Below are 15,058 nucleotides of genomic sequence, written 5' to 3'. Positions count from 1 at the left end.
TGAATTGCTGTTGAGCAATGCTTGTCTATTTTTATCACATGCTTTTAAATTTATTTTTAATTTTAATTCATTTTTTAAAGATTTTATTTATTAGAGAGAAAGAGAGTGCACACATGTACACGACGGGGGGAGGGGAGTGGCAGAGGGAGAAGGACAAGCAGACTCCCAATTGAGCAATGTGGGTCTCAATCCCAGGACCCCAAGATCATGACCTGAGCCGAAGGCAGACGCTTAACCGACCAAGCCACCCAGGCGCCCTTATATACTTTTTTTTTTTTTTAAACAAGCCTGTATTCTCATATTACTTGTTTGACTGAAGATACATTTTAAAAAAGAAAACAGAAAAAGAAATGTAGTGAACTACAAATGGCAGGAGTCAGTCTCAGCATGGAACATTTTTGTTGTCTGCTGTGTTCGAACTGTGTCACAAGGTAACCCGCCTCCACTCAGGCATTGCTTTATAGTAAACAAAGCCTGGCATGTAAAAAACCAAAGAAACAAAAATCAAAACCTCTCTTAGCAAGAGTATTCCAGGCTCTCTTATATGTTGTTTAGTTTTTCACTCTAAGGTGACACTTAACATTTCCTGCCAAGAGCATTCTCAGATTGGTGTTCCTTTCTGGAAAATGCGCTCACCTGATTTAGTAGTTCAGGTAGGGTCATACTTTTGTAGAGGAAAAGATAAGATTGTGACTAGCTGATTGCATTTCAAACAAAATACTATAACAGATGGGAACGGGAAAGGGTATTTTACTTGAAAGTTCTAGGAAGAGACAAGAGGATGTTGTTGAGAGACTGATGTTGATTTCAAGGTTTAGTAAGACATTAAAAAAGTAACTTCGCTGATGCCTTAATATTTACCTTCAAATATGTAAGTGCTTATTCTTACCAATCCTTAAGTCTCATTCTGTTACAGTATAGTAAGATGCTTCTCCATTCCAGAAACCGTTCTGCCTGAGTTTTATGTGACTTCTAGTTAGACACAGCAAAATCTTCTAACAGTAAAATAATGGTCAATGATTCCATCATCTTTGTACATGTAAATTCAAACTCAGACAAAATATAAGATTTCCCCAGACAACTCCTTAATATTAGATACACACTCTACTCCTTCCTAACACTTTGCCAAAATAATTCACTCTTGAATTGTTCATGATTTGAATGTGGAGTTTTGTTTATTTGCAGTATGATAAATACTGCTAGGTGGGAGAAACTTTTTCCTTATATGAGAGAGAGAGAGAGAGAGACATAGAAACGGGATTTTGTGTTTGCTCTTTCTTATGCAGACACGAGCAACCATCAAAGTGAAGGACTTTAGGCATCATGCATGCAGACATCTCAGAAGCAGCCTGGGAGGTGAGACCCCTCTGTAAGAGTAAGAGATCTGGGGGGACTTGTGAGGATGCATTGGAATTTCCTTGGAAAAAGTGTTAATGAATTTTGAGAAGAAAAGCTGGAGGAAGTGAACCTTACTAAAGCCACTGGTCTTTATTCATTGCTTGGGTTAAGATTTTCACCACACACTTAAAGACACAGACAAGAGCACATGGTTTCATCAGTAATAGTGTTCTTAATGTTGATGCTTAATAGACCATTACAACTACTTGGGTTAAAATAGTGGCTATCAACACAGACTCTGAACTTTCTCCATAACCATATCCAAATGCCCTAACAAGAAGTCCTAAGTAAATGTCACATAACAAAAACGAACTTAAGCTATTTTAATATTGAATGACTAGACACAAATGAAAATAGTATCCGACCTTATAAATACAGCCCTTTAATCAATGCTACAATGGGTACATTTTTACAGCATAAATTACTGTACATAATTGTCCTACTTAAAATCCTCTTCAATCCTGGAAACAATTGTAAGATCAATTCCTGGAAGAGGAGATGAAGGCCCTGAAATCTGGTTTTGTGGCTGCTAAACTGGATCGGTGGGAAAGTCTCGCAGGAGGTAAGCAGGTTCCCAAGTTGCTGACAGCTTTCCCGAGACCGAGATGCAGAATTTGAAATGGTGTTTGATGTGACACGTTACGCAGGAATATTGAATTAGAGTTGCCAGCTCCATACATAAACATCCAAGATGATACAGTATGAAATGGTGGAATTTTAAATTCCTGCTCCAGTTGAGGCCAATTTACATGGGAGTGACTTTCAACCTGATCCCACAGAACCGCAGAGTAAGCAACTATTTATACGCTGTAGCAGGAGCACCTGTTCCATAACATCCTGCCCGAGAAAACGTCCCATCCAAGGTCTAGCGAGTGTATCGACGCCTCCTCGTGCTAATAAACCCCATGTTGCCATTCTGTAATTTTTTTTTTTTTTTTACCTAAAAACTCAGAATTCACACTGGATTAGGTGTTATGCTCTTGTGGAAAGGGTGTTAGTATCAATTCGGGCCTAAATGAGGATGGGTCTTGCAAGCCTTCAGCCACTGCACTTTAGTACTGGAGGAAGGCGAGGGATTTTCCAGTGAGTATGAAAAGTAAGGGCCCCTTAGAATGAGTATTTCATGATTATTTTGATGACATCAAAACACTGATTTAGGGACACAAGGAAGCACTGTGTCTAAATAATATAAATTTTAGATAAAAGCTCAAAACTTCAATCAACATTTAGGGCCTTGACCTCAGTGGTATGAAACAGTCAGATTATCAGTCAGATTTCCAGTTTTTGTTTCAATGTTTGGCGCTAGAATGTACAAATGTCTAGGTGGGCATCACAAAAATCACTAAGTTCCTATGTTGATTTTTCTCTCTCCTGGTACACTGACTAAGGTGTAGCCTGCAATTAAGTGGTCATGTTGAGGCAACCTAACCCACTAGAGAAAACATCTATCTATTCTCTCAAGAGAGGTCTCATCTTTCCTGAAGCTCATGACATACCCAAGTCCCTTATGACAGATCTCCTCTATCAGGGACACACTTCCCAGAGGAGCTGTCTTCCACCGCCTGGCCCCAAACCAACCAACCAACCAACCAACCAACCAACATACCACCAAAGCACAAGACCCCCATCTTGGAACTCAGCCCCCTAGCTCTCAAAGAAAAACCACGAGAGCATGGGAAATGAGACTGCGCTGTGTTCTCTGGCTCTATGACGAATTCTGAAACACGGTGTTCAATAGGCAAGTTATTTTCTCATGGAAGATGGCACACACTGGAAGCTTGGACCCAATGCTCCTTCTTCCCCTTTCCATCTGATGTCTTAAGGTCAGGACTGGATGAGAAAGAGGGTGGTGGGACTGTACCACCAACTGAGATACTTGGCAGCCTTGCTGTTCTTGGCAAGGACAGAACCAATCCCACTCCCCCCGCCCCCACCACCTCATTGGTCTTAGAGCTCTGCTGACAGGCAGGAGGACTCAAAGTGGTAACAATAAAGGCTGAAGAATCTTACAAAGGGGGCTGTGGTTACCCCACTGTCATCCTCTTGGTCCTGTAGAACCTCGCTGTGGGGGACAGAGTACCATGCCACACATCACACACCTTTGTATCTTGGTGCCTGTAAATATATTTCCATTGCCTTTGTTCTGACAACCATGCATTACTCCGGCTGAGTGACAACTGGGGATCTCAAAATGCTTGCCCAAATCTGTTGATCCTCACACCCCGGCTGAGGTCATGGGTACTCGGAGTTACATGTCACATAGAGGATACTGAAGTATGCAGGGGAGCTTTATTCAAGCATCAGGTGCAGCAGGCAGCGGAGGGCAATGTTTGGGTACCCCAGTTGTTTTCCTGACTTCTCCCCCAACACCCATGAGTTCTCGTATTGGAATCCTTGTTTCCTTAAAGCTCTCACTGTCTCTAATAACTGTTCTTCTAAAAAGTCAAGATACTAAATCTGACTAATAGAACATAGAAGGGCAAAACCCCCAGAGGAACAACAAAATCAACCCAGGTCACAGAGAAGGACATTTCGGGGTGAGCTGGCAGCCCTGGGAACTGCAGGGGATTAATAATCAGATTGCAGATTACTCAAAGGAAAGAATCGATATCGTTATTTCACCACACGGGTAGGCCCCAAGACAGCCGGCGATGCTATGGAAGCGTCTATCACTAAAGATTAGTATGTTATATGCTTAGAATTTTTGACATCTCAATTACATGGCCATACTTGAGGCCTTGTGAGCTCTCATTTTGTAGGATGAAGGTAACAGAGAAGACTCAAAGAACGCTCTGTAAGAAGTCATATACCTCTGGCTACTGTGGGTAGAATGCTATTCAGTCAAGTAGTGCATATTTCCCAGAGTTAAGTATGTTCTCTTTGCTCATGTGGACATCTAGAAATCAAGAGATGATGAACACTGGGGAGAAAGTCAGTTTTGTCTTACGGAAAACTGAAGAAGGGCTGAAGAACAATACAGAAAGCAGAATATCGTGATTATTTTTATCACCAAACAGCACTGTTTGAAAATCCTAAACACTGGTACTATTTTACACCATCTTTGGATATAAATATTCTCTGATGACCTTTTTCTATGTCAGAAATGAGTAGAAAACAAGTCCTTGATTTAGCTCTTCAGGCCCCATTGTCACTTCCTGTTGCTTAAAGACAAATGCTGATCCTCGTGTCGACTTGCAATTAGTACTTTGAATTCATCCCTCAGATCAGTGTGTTTAAAACTGGCTCTAAGAGGTGGATTTTCAAAGTAACACGTAGGGATTTAATCCCCTGATTCCCATTACTGTGAGTAAGAGCTGTGACTCTAAGTGCCCTTGGAGCCGGCCCCAAATTACCCCCTGGTGCCTCAGAATGCCAATTAAATCATAAAAACCAAAACTGTGGTCAGATGTAATTAGTTTGAGAACAGAGTTTTGTAATTTTCCTCATGCCACACAAACAAACTGACCCCTCTGATGACATATACAGAACAATTCAGTTTGGACAAAGAGGGCACAAATCTCAAGTCTGAACATTTCTTGTGCTGTTTGCTAGGAAGCTGTGATATCGAAAACTGTGCTTGGAAAATAGTTGGAAATGCAGTTTATGTTGTTAAGTTTTCTTTCTTCCATTGAAAAAGTGTCTTTCAAGACTCCAGTTGATCCATGTTTCATTGAAAATGTGTTACTTCTTAAAAATATGATTCTGATTACAACAGACTTCAATAGCACGCAAACTGTATAAGAGAAAGACAGTTCTTAGAAGACTGTTGAGTGTTTCTTAGCCCAAACCACTTCTGAAAAGAGCATCAAGGTCCCTGAAGCAAGCAAGGCCAGTGCCCTGTCCTGGCCTTCTCTGGGATGAGGTGGTCTCCATGGTGGCCCCGAGCTAGGGTCCTGCTGCATGACAAGGCAATTTGAATCTAAGGGTATGGGCTGGGTAAGATGGCATCATCGTTCTGTTTTTGTTGCTGTTTCTGCTTCTTTGGGAAGGAATGGACTGCAAAAATTGTGAGAGATGAGTAAAAATAAGGTTAACAAAAAACCCTCCCACACAAGGGGACAGATACTGGCAAGCCGCTGTTCTAGTATTTCCATCTTGGTTAGTTCAAAATTCTCTTATTTGATTCAACCAAATATTTGCGAGCATTATTCCACCATGTTGGCTTGAGTTGAAAAAACCTGGCACATATAACTTAGGGAATTAACTTGTGTCATTAAGGAATGTTGAGTAAAACAGTGTCCCAGTGTCCCAGGACTACTGGTGGGATAGGCATCAATGAACTCCTCAAGCTTCCTATTCAACGTTTTCTGGGACACTGGGCTGTGTGCTTCTGCACGTTGTGTGCGTGCATATATGTGCTGGGAAACAGGAAAGACAAATAGTAAACTGTAGTTATAATGAAGAAAAACATGCTTCTGTCTTGCTCGTGGAAAATATCAGACCTAGTAATGATAATCCATGGGAGCTACATTTAAAAAATTCATGAAACCACAGGTTGTTTCTGAAGACAGTACGAACCGGGGACCTGAATACTTATTTGAATGTATTTTGATTCCGAAGTTTCCTTGTGAAAATATTCACAGAAATTGATGGCCATTTTTTTTTTTTTTACATACAACTCGGTTTCTCTCATTTACAACATAAATCATTTAATGTAACATTTGCAACCTTAGAAAGGCAGACATATTTAATCCAAGTCAGTTTATAAATTCCAATTTCACATGGATTAAAAACTGCAGATAAATTAAGTCACAATAATATCCTGTACATGCATTAAGGCTGGTGACTGCTAAAGTCTCTTGGGTATCTACAAACAGGAAATCACACACAGATTACTGGGTCTGAAGAGTGTCTACATCATTAAAAAAATCTTGCTTTTTTTTTTTTTTGGTGATACAGATTTCAACAGTAACTCTGGAAAACTGTGAAAAATGTTATTTAAAAATATATATGTATATACTACTGCACAGTTTCAAAGATGTGATTCATAAATAATGTTGGCTGCACTGATTAATTTTGTAACAATTACTGCACTTCCAAGGTGATGGGAACACGCAGTGACTTATACTCAGTGTTAGGCACTAGTAATATCCTTCAGGCATACTACAGTTTTATGTTAGCTGTATTGTACATATATATTTTTAAATGTATGCATTTATACAAACTGTGTATATTATGTATGGGATGTTGGAAATGTACACATCACTGTTATATGATACACACATCATTGTTTTACATACTAGGATAAGTTTTAGTGCAGAAAATCTCATTGCATTGCATTCCATGTGTTCAATCTAGTACACAATTTGTCAACTCTTCAGATTATTTTTCCAGTACATTCTCCTTTAGATAGTGGGTCCGAGTTTCCATTTGTAATCTGAATGTTTCCAGAAATATCTGTTTTAACCAAACCTCTCTTTCCAGGCACAATCCTGCATATAAGGCTGGTCTGTGTAGAGAGTAGTAACAAATCCCAAATTTTGATCAGGAATATATTTGGGTCATTTTCTCTCAAAGGTAACTCTAACATTGTGATAAAGGAAGGCATCCACTCAGGTCATGGAAGGATAAGGTCAGTTGAACTTGTGTTGAACTTCTGAGGAAATAATATGTCTTCAAATGGAAAAAAATGGTAATAGACATTGTATGTTTAGACGGGAGAATCTCTAGAAGAATCTACATGAAACTGTGAGCAGTGGTTGTCTTCGGGGGATGGGACTTACTACTTTCTACTTTATACATTGCTGTCTTGTTGGAATCTTTACAATGAGCATGTATTACTTTTATAATCCCAAAACACAAGAAAGGTATTTCTACTTTGAACAAAGCTAAATAAAAGGAACAAGTTATGAATGACTTTCACAAACAACAATCAGAAGATGGTTCCTTACTAAAATCACCTATACCAAAGCAAACAAAAACTGCTGCCCTCACATGGCCTATTGATGAGATCGAAGACAGGGAGAGGACCCTGCACGCTCTGACCATCCCCAAAATGACCAGTTCCAAGTTTTGTTGGGAAACACAGGCCACCTAAGTGCTGATAAAATGCTGTGGGCACAATCAGCCAGGGGCCACCTGTGTGTTTACATGGGATTTTGTGGGTAAGCACATCATGGGGCTCCCACAAGAACTGTGACTTTAAGGGCAGGGCCAAGCAATCACCCCAGGGATACATGATGGGGACCCTGAGGTTCATCATCCCTTTACTCAAGAGTTTCAACATTTCATCAGAATTCAGCAAGAGAAAGTAGAACTAAGTCTTGGTCCTCCCCCCCCAAAAGGCCCCCAAATCCAGAATTTCCTAAATTAGACTCAAATTTCCAACAGAGGATGGGATCATGAACTCTGCCAACAACTAGTGAAAGGGATGTGAGGAGGACCTCAGTTGGATAAATGTAAAATAGAAATACTGGTAATATTACCAGATGCTTCAGGGCTGAAGTCAAATGCAAATTTCACACACGCTTCACTGGCTTCATTTCCCTTCAAACCCTTCACTTTCAATTCATTTCAAATCACCGAAGTTGCTCATTCATTTCGAATCAGTGCTTAGAATTACAGCAGTCTTATTTCCCACCTACAGGTCAGGTGACAAAAATATGAACATTACAACCAAACAATTAAGCGCGTCAGGGAAAGCATATATCACTATCTATTATAAATGTTTTGTGCCACCATCAACTTGGAAAATGGAGCATTCCACATATGACATTCACCTGTCTTTCTCAGACCATCCTGGAGCAATTCTGTCAGGTGAGAGGCTTCAAGGACATTATTTTTGTTTTTAAGGATATGGCAAGGTCTATCCTCTTCTGTACTAATTTTTCTTTTTATCAGTATTTTTTATATCCAAGTATATTTAACAAGAAGACTAAATCTAGGGCACTATAAGAGACTATAAAACAAGTAAGTTTCAGACAAAAACTGTAAACAAGGCATCAAAAAATTAAAATGTAAACTTCATAAAAAAAAAAAAAAGACAAGAAAAGAATCAAGGGCAAGACGTAAACACACCAGACACTCGGGATGGAAGCATGATGTTCTGGTCGTTGCTACCCCACACAGATCGGCAGTCCTTGCAAAAATAACTTACCCTGCGCAGTAAACAGCTCGCTAATCAAAGCCTGAAACACAGCCCCCAGATCGAAATGCATTAAAGGCCTGCGTTCTGCACGAAAAGTGAGAGGATCAGACAGTCTCATGATAGCGAATGGTTCTCAGCCTGAGAAGCAGCAGATTACAGACTCCTAGTGAAGAGACATTCTAGGGAATGTCCTAATTTGGCCAAGAACATTTGTAAGAGAGCTATTGCAGAGAGAAAAGACTTGAAAAATATTGGCTGACAAATGCCATGTGGCTCTGTGGCCACCGTGTCACAGTGGCAGGAAGAAACAACACATGTGCTGGGTAGGCTTGTTGTGGCACGTGCAGAACCTTCCAATTCTTGACTGAGCTCCGAGCACAGTTGTCTTTTAGTGTCGGTTAGCTTTCAAAGACACTGACTTTTTACCAAATCCCAGTGCCATGTTCATATTCTTTTGGGGGCAGGGCAGGGAAGGCCTGTGGGATTTGATCCATTTGCTCATAACGCCTTTCGTTGATAATAAAGTTAGATGGAAGGGGTGGGGATTAGACAAAAGGCAAGGTATTTGGTCACATGCAATCTAGTAAACGTCCAGCACAAAAATAACTGACTTCTTTTCATTATTCAATTACCCATTAATACACACAATCAAAAATTAATTGGGGAATAGTATATTAATACTGAAAGTAATCAACAATATAAGAACTAGGTTCATCTTAACTGGCAGTCAAGCTTTTGGTGTGCTGTATTGCACCTGGTTAACTAACCCATGAGATTTTGGTTGAATGTTCTAAGAAGTCATGGTTTAGCTTTGAAATAGAAAGTGTGTGTGTGTGATTTTGTGTGCATGTGTGTGTGTAAGCGTATATTCTCTAATCAGAAACCTCTGATTACTTTGTCTAGCTTGGGATTATGGAAACTAGACAAAGAAAATGTGTTCTAAAGAGCTGTATATCTTACACACATACAGGCAGCTTCTTTCACACCCACACATACAAACACACATGCCCTGGGAAAAGACCATTGTTCGATGCTGAAGAAATATTCACCGCAGTTTGAGAAATGCTGTGGCTGGGGACTTCAGTAGCACAGTGTCCAGAAACATTGAGCCGTCCACGGAGACGAGAGCGCAATTCAGCTCAAGGGCAAGGTCCCTATGACAGGTGGGTGCTGTTCCGCAGCCAGTGCAGGCCCTGCTGGGAGTACTGGACCAGATGTTCCATGCTGCTGTGCAGGGTGACAGGCCCCATGAGCAAATCCAAGTCGTTGAAGAATTCTAGGGGACAGAGAGAGTGGTTTGAGTGACACACATGCTAAGTGTGCTACGCTGGGAGGCCCAAGTGACTTAAGAAAAGAATTCCATTCCTCATCTTTATATAAATCAAGCATTTTCTATTCCATTATGCAACTTTAGCATTTAATTGAACAGAACCCATAGGTGGAGAACTCATCCTGTATCCAAATGATTCTATTGGCCATTTCTCATTTAAATGAATAACATTTACTGAGCTAAAGAGCAAGGAAAATTTACTTCCTCAGACTGCATTGTCCTTGTGCATGAAAGCTTCCTACCCTGCATGGGGGTTGTGGCCCTGTTGCTCCTTATACTGTACTCAACTGTAGCATGTGCTGAACCCCTGGAGTGAGTTCAAGGAGGAGGCGCCAGGCCCCTTGGGGCAAATCGAGATGGGTTCTGAACAGTCCTCCTGAGGTCACCTTCTAGTCCTGGGACATACTCTAGGTTTGTCCTTTCATTAAGTATTTATTAGGTGCCAAGGCACTGTGCTAGGTGCAGGAGGGTGGAAGTAGGGGAGTATACCAAGGTGAACAATGTGTAGGCTCTGCTCGCTCAGAGATCACAGTGTAGTGGCCAATAGAGACATATTCATCCGGCTGTTACGCTGTCATAACTGGATCACTGAACAACACTCCTTGAAAATATAATCTGGGAGAAGTTTTGCAGAGGTGCTCATGTATATGCTGAAAGAAGTCCTGCCGGAGAAGGCAAGGGAGAAGCTAGAGAAGACTCCCAGGTGGCTGGGAGGATAGCCAAGGCAGGCATCCAGGAGCAGAAGAGGGGAGGGGGAGCGGGTCTGGGAAGCAATGCCGACTTTGCACTGGACAATGTAGCATTGAGCCCTCTGGTAGGACACATCCAGCAGGCAGCTGGCAGTGCCATCTGGAGCGTGGCCTGCTCAGGGTCTCCCAAACTGGCCACGTCAATTTTTATATGTCCTGTCCCTTCTGTTTTGTCGACCTGTGATGCCCACCCCACTGTGTCTCAGCCACACAACTACTGTTTGTTTTTCAAAACCCTGTCCCATGCCAGTTCCTCCAGGAAGCCTCTCCTGGTGGCCTCCGTCCCTTGGCATTGACCTCCCTTGGCATTCCCATTAGATTTTTCAGGGTGTGCGACCTCTGGGATGCATGTTATGTACTATCTGGTTTTATTATCAATTTCATGTACTCAGGACCCATCTGCTTCTCTGTGCCATTAATTCCTCATCTCATTGTGGACATTCTGGTCTTGTCCTCAGAAGCTTATGCTATCATGAGAACAAAACTCGCATTTCACGGCTTGCAAGTGAGGTCAGATTTGCACTCTTACCTGCTGCTGGAGGGAGAGTAATAAATTGGTATAATCTTTTGGGAGAAAGTTAACAATATATGTCAAGATACATAACAATATATATCTTAAAGGAATCTATACCTGTTGACTCCCAAATTCTCCCTCTGATGAAAATAATTAGAATATGGAGAATGATTTATATGAAGATATTTATCATAACATTATTCGTAATAGTAGAAAAAATTGGAAGTGACATAAACGTCCAACAAGAAGGGAATGTTTTTTTTTTTTTTTTTTTTTTTTTTAAAGATTTTATTTATTCGACGGAGACAGAGACAGCCAGCAAGAGAGGGAACACAAGCAGGGGGAGTGGGAGAGGAAGAAGCAGGCTCATAGCGGAGGAGCCTGATGTGGGGCTCAATCCCGTAACCCCGGGATCACGCCCTGAGCCGAAGGCAGACGCTTAACCGCTGTGCCACCCAGGCGCCCCAAGAAGGGAATGATTTTGAGAAATCATGATACTTTATGACTACATAAGCACTATTATGACAGTCTTCTAGAACATCATAAAAGATGTTTTTGAACAAGTCAGTGACATGGGAAAATGCCTGATACAATGTTAAAATGGAAACAGACAGGATATAAGACTGGATATGGACTGCAATCTTATTTTGGTAAGAATCGTGTGTATTTGGAGAAGACTAGAAGAAACTTCAGTAGAATGTTAACAGAATTATTTCTTGGTGATAAGATTACTGATAATTAAAAAATGTTTTTCTCTGTAGTTTTCCACATTTTACAAATTTAGCCACAGTAGACATGTGTTTGTCTTATAATCTGTAAAAACAAATCTTATTTAAAGAGAAATAGAGCTTACTGTTACCTAGAAAACACTCTTTTTTCAGTGGTAAGTACCTATTACCTAAACAGCTAGGAACATTCATCCTCGTTAATCAACCAATCCATTCATTCATTCAATGTTTCAGCTCCCAGCTGTGTTCTAGGCACTGTGTGGGTGTTGGGAACACTAAGCTAAATAGAACGTTACTCCCTACCTTCAAGGAGCTCACCGTCTCAAGGGAAACCATATGTGCATGTATTCATATAGGTATCTACATCATTTCTATGTATCTGTATCCTATCTGTCTCCACCTTCACCTCCATCTCTAATCTCCCACAGTCAAGATTAAGGTCGGTCAAGGCACAGGAGGCCGTGAGTGAGGGGGAGAGGTCAGGAAGTTTCGCACAGTAGGTGACAACTTCTATTATGTCTTCTCTGGTACATGATGAAAACTTGCTCGATGATGTCCAGGGTAAGGCTGGCTCCCTGAGCTGTGGTGGAAGCACGCATGCACTCCCCAGAGGCACACACACCTCTGTTTTCCTTGGCCAGGTTGTCCGCCATCTCCCAGTAGTCATAGCTATGGAGAATGCTGTTGGTGATGCTGACGTGATTGGCTGCCATCTGGTGGATGCGCTGTGGGATGCTGACGATGGTTGAAGGGGACAGGGCGCTGGCATTGGAGAGGCTCCCCTGAGATCCCACGGAGCTGGTCGGGGAGGGGTTGGGAGACATAGGGGATGGAGTTCCAGTGCTCCTGGAAGGGGAGAGCGTAGATAAACACAAGAGTGGGGAGGTTGGTACCAGGTGGGGTAGAACAGCCCCCAGGGTACTGTGAGCAAAGTAGCACATGGCCCGGCATCATGCAGTGTCTCATTTATCACCTTTACTTTGGAGAAATGAACTTACTTTCCACTGGCTCCCCATGGAGATGGGGCTTGGGCAGCTTTAGATGAATTCTGCAGGAAAATAAAAACGTTGACAGTGAGTACCATCTGTTTAAGTTTAAATAGCTGACAGTAACATGTTCTCAGGTGACCGTTGAGAGAAGTAATGGTAGAGACTGCAGAAAAAGTGAAGACTCACAGAAACTGGATCTGGGAAGTTAAAATTACTAGGCTACTGGTTTCTTTTCTGGAAGCTAGTGGGGGGCAGTTGCATGGCCTGCTGGATTTCACGGTGGGCTAAAATGGAGAACTCACCACAGCCTGGGTTTTCATGCACCAAATTCTATGTACCAAATTAAATCGTAATCCTGATGGTCTGTTGAATCCTAAACCAGCCTAATTTTTTTTTCAACTAGCTTAATTTTCCTAAAAAGGAAAAAACAGCAGGAGTCACTGCCCGCCTGCCACACCCACTGAGAACACCTTATATTTAAATATAGGGCAAATGTGCAGGAACCACTGACATACATTTAATGCCTGAAAATATATGAGACACCAAATTGTATTGTTTTGACTTAGAAGCTTAAAAGTATTTCTCTTAAAGGAAATTGCTGTTGAATTTTTCTAAAAGAACAGATTAAAATATATGTCCTTAACAGAGTATTCAAACTGATTTATCTGAGTATTTTGATTTAGGATGTTATGTTACATGAGCCAGCTGTTTGCATCAGGCATTGAAAAGAAGTTTTGCCTGTGGCAAGGAAAGTTGCTAAATGTACAGACAGATTTCCTCTCTGAAAGCCTGATAATGTGTTCTTGCACATAAGTCTGGGGACTAGTAAAGAGAAGAATGGTCTTTATGATACTGATTTGAATTTTCCCATCCAGAAACAAGAACACAGCCTGAGCTTCCCCCGAGACAAGGTGTTTCTTTTGGTTAAAAAGGACTTTATCAAGTGGTGAGTGATTTTTAGTTTTTAGTGGAGGTGTTACCAACATGGTAAGAAATGGCCTAACAGGTGGCAATTCTACAATTGCCTTCTGGCCTCTTCTACTACCAGGAAGCCCTGTGACTGTAAAAACATATGTGGTGACCAAGCCTTTTTTTTCAGAGGCAGCTTTGTATTGATAAAACACATTCTTTATGGACAAATTATCACCACCACGTGAAGGTTTCATGATCCCTGAACTTTTTTTTTAAGATTTCTTTTCTTTTCCTTTTTTCTTTTTCTTTCTTTTTTTCTTTTCTTTCTTTCTTTCTTTTTCTTTTTCTTTTCTTTTCCTTTTTTCTTTTTTCTTTTCTTTCTTTTTCTTTTTCTTTCTTTTCTTTTCCTTTTTTCTCTTTCTTTCTTTCTTCTTTCTTTCTCTCTCTCTCTCTCCCTTTCTTTCTCTCTTTCTTTTCTTTTCTTTTCTCTCTTTCTTTCTTTCTTTCTCTCTCTCTCTCTCTTTCTTTCTTTCTTTCTTTTTCAGAGCGAGGGCAGAGGGAGAGGGAGAGGGAGAATCCTAAGCACGCTCCACGCCCAGCACAGAGCCTGAAGTGGGTCCTGATCGCAGGACCCTGAGATAACGACCTGAGCCGAAATCAAGAGTCAGAGGCTCAAGTGATGGAACCTCCCAGGCGCCCCCACAATCTCTGAACTTTAAGTAGCATTTAAATGGCTTTGAATTAAGGGTAATTACCAATAAACCCTGGAGGGGAAACTCTGATGTTTAAGTTGTGTTCTTTGTTCATTCTGTACATATTCATGGATGGCATACATACTCGCTAAAACTTTTTGTATCCCTTAAAAGTTCTGTTGTAACCTCTGTGGCTTACAGAGTTCAGATTCCTTTTTTATTCATGCTTTTTTTTTTTAAACTCTAATAATGCTCTTCAGTATTAGCTCTTAGATTCTGACTTTTTGGAAACGACCTCTCTTGACCTTAGGCCCCCAAAGTAACAGAATATGCTTAGTGTCTGTTCTTGCCCATTATGACACAGAATGGTCGATGTGTCAAAACAGTTCTCTCCTTGCCTTAGCACCTGGCTACTCTACATGCGTGACCAGGAAGCAGGTGGCATGCTGGACACAGCCCACGGAACCTCCAACATAGCCTGGTCAGCAGAGATGATCTCTAAGAAGTGGAGGCTGGGGATTAAATTAAAGGATCTAAATGATGGAGTGTATCTGACAAAGGGTTGGTGGAGGTGGAAATGGTATACTTTCTTGTTTCTATAGACAAATGAACAGCAAAGAGGTCTAGAAATCTCAAATGCATTATAACTTCATGTCCAT

General features: G+C 41.2%; 1 protein-coding gene across 7 annotated transcripts in view; it reads right to left on the bottom strand.

The window, feature by feature from the left end:
• Nucleotides 1-4,803: 4,803 nt before the first annotated feature.
• Nucleotides 4,804-15,058, bottom strand: part of AFF3 (ALF transcription elongation factor 3) — a 553,103-nt gene continuing 542,848 nt past the window's right edge. For 5 of the 7 annotated variants that reach the window (XM_087863299.1, XM_087863300.1, XM_087863301.1 and 2 more), the window contains 3 exons: nt 12,805-12,854; nt 12,429-12,652; nt 4,804-9,761 (listed from right to left, as the gene is read on the bottom strand). In XM_087863299.1, the coding sequence (XP_087719425.1) occupies nt 9,640-9,761; nt 12,429-12,652; nt 12,805-12,854 (396 nt within the window). In that variant the 3' untranslated portion in view covers nt 4,804-9,639. The remainder of the gene's footprint in view (nt 9,762-12,428; nt 12,653-12,804; nt 12,855-15,058) is intronic. The other 2 variants (XM_087863303.1, XM_045771635.2) reach the window with 1 other exon arrangement.

This window comes from Ursus americanus, chromosome 7 (genome assembly GCF_024610735.1).
Source record: "Ursus americanus isolate L20-20 chromosome 7, mUrsAme1.1.p, whole genome shotgun sequence".
Classification (NCBI taxonomy): domain Eukaryota; kingdom Metazoa; phylum Chordata; class Mammalia; order Carnivora; family Ursidae; genus Ursus; species Ursus americanus.
Note: the sequence above shows the minus strand (reverse complement) of the source record. Positions and strands in the feature narration are given on the sequence as shown.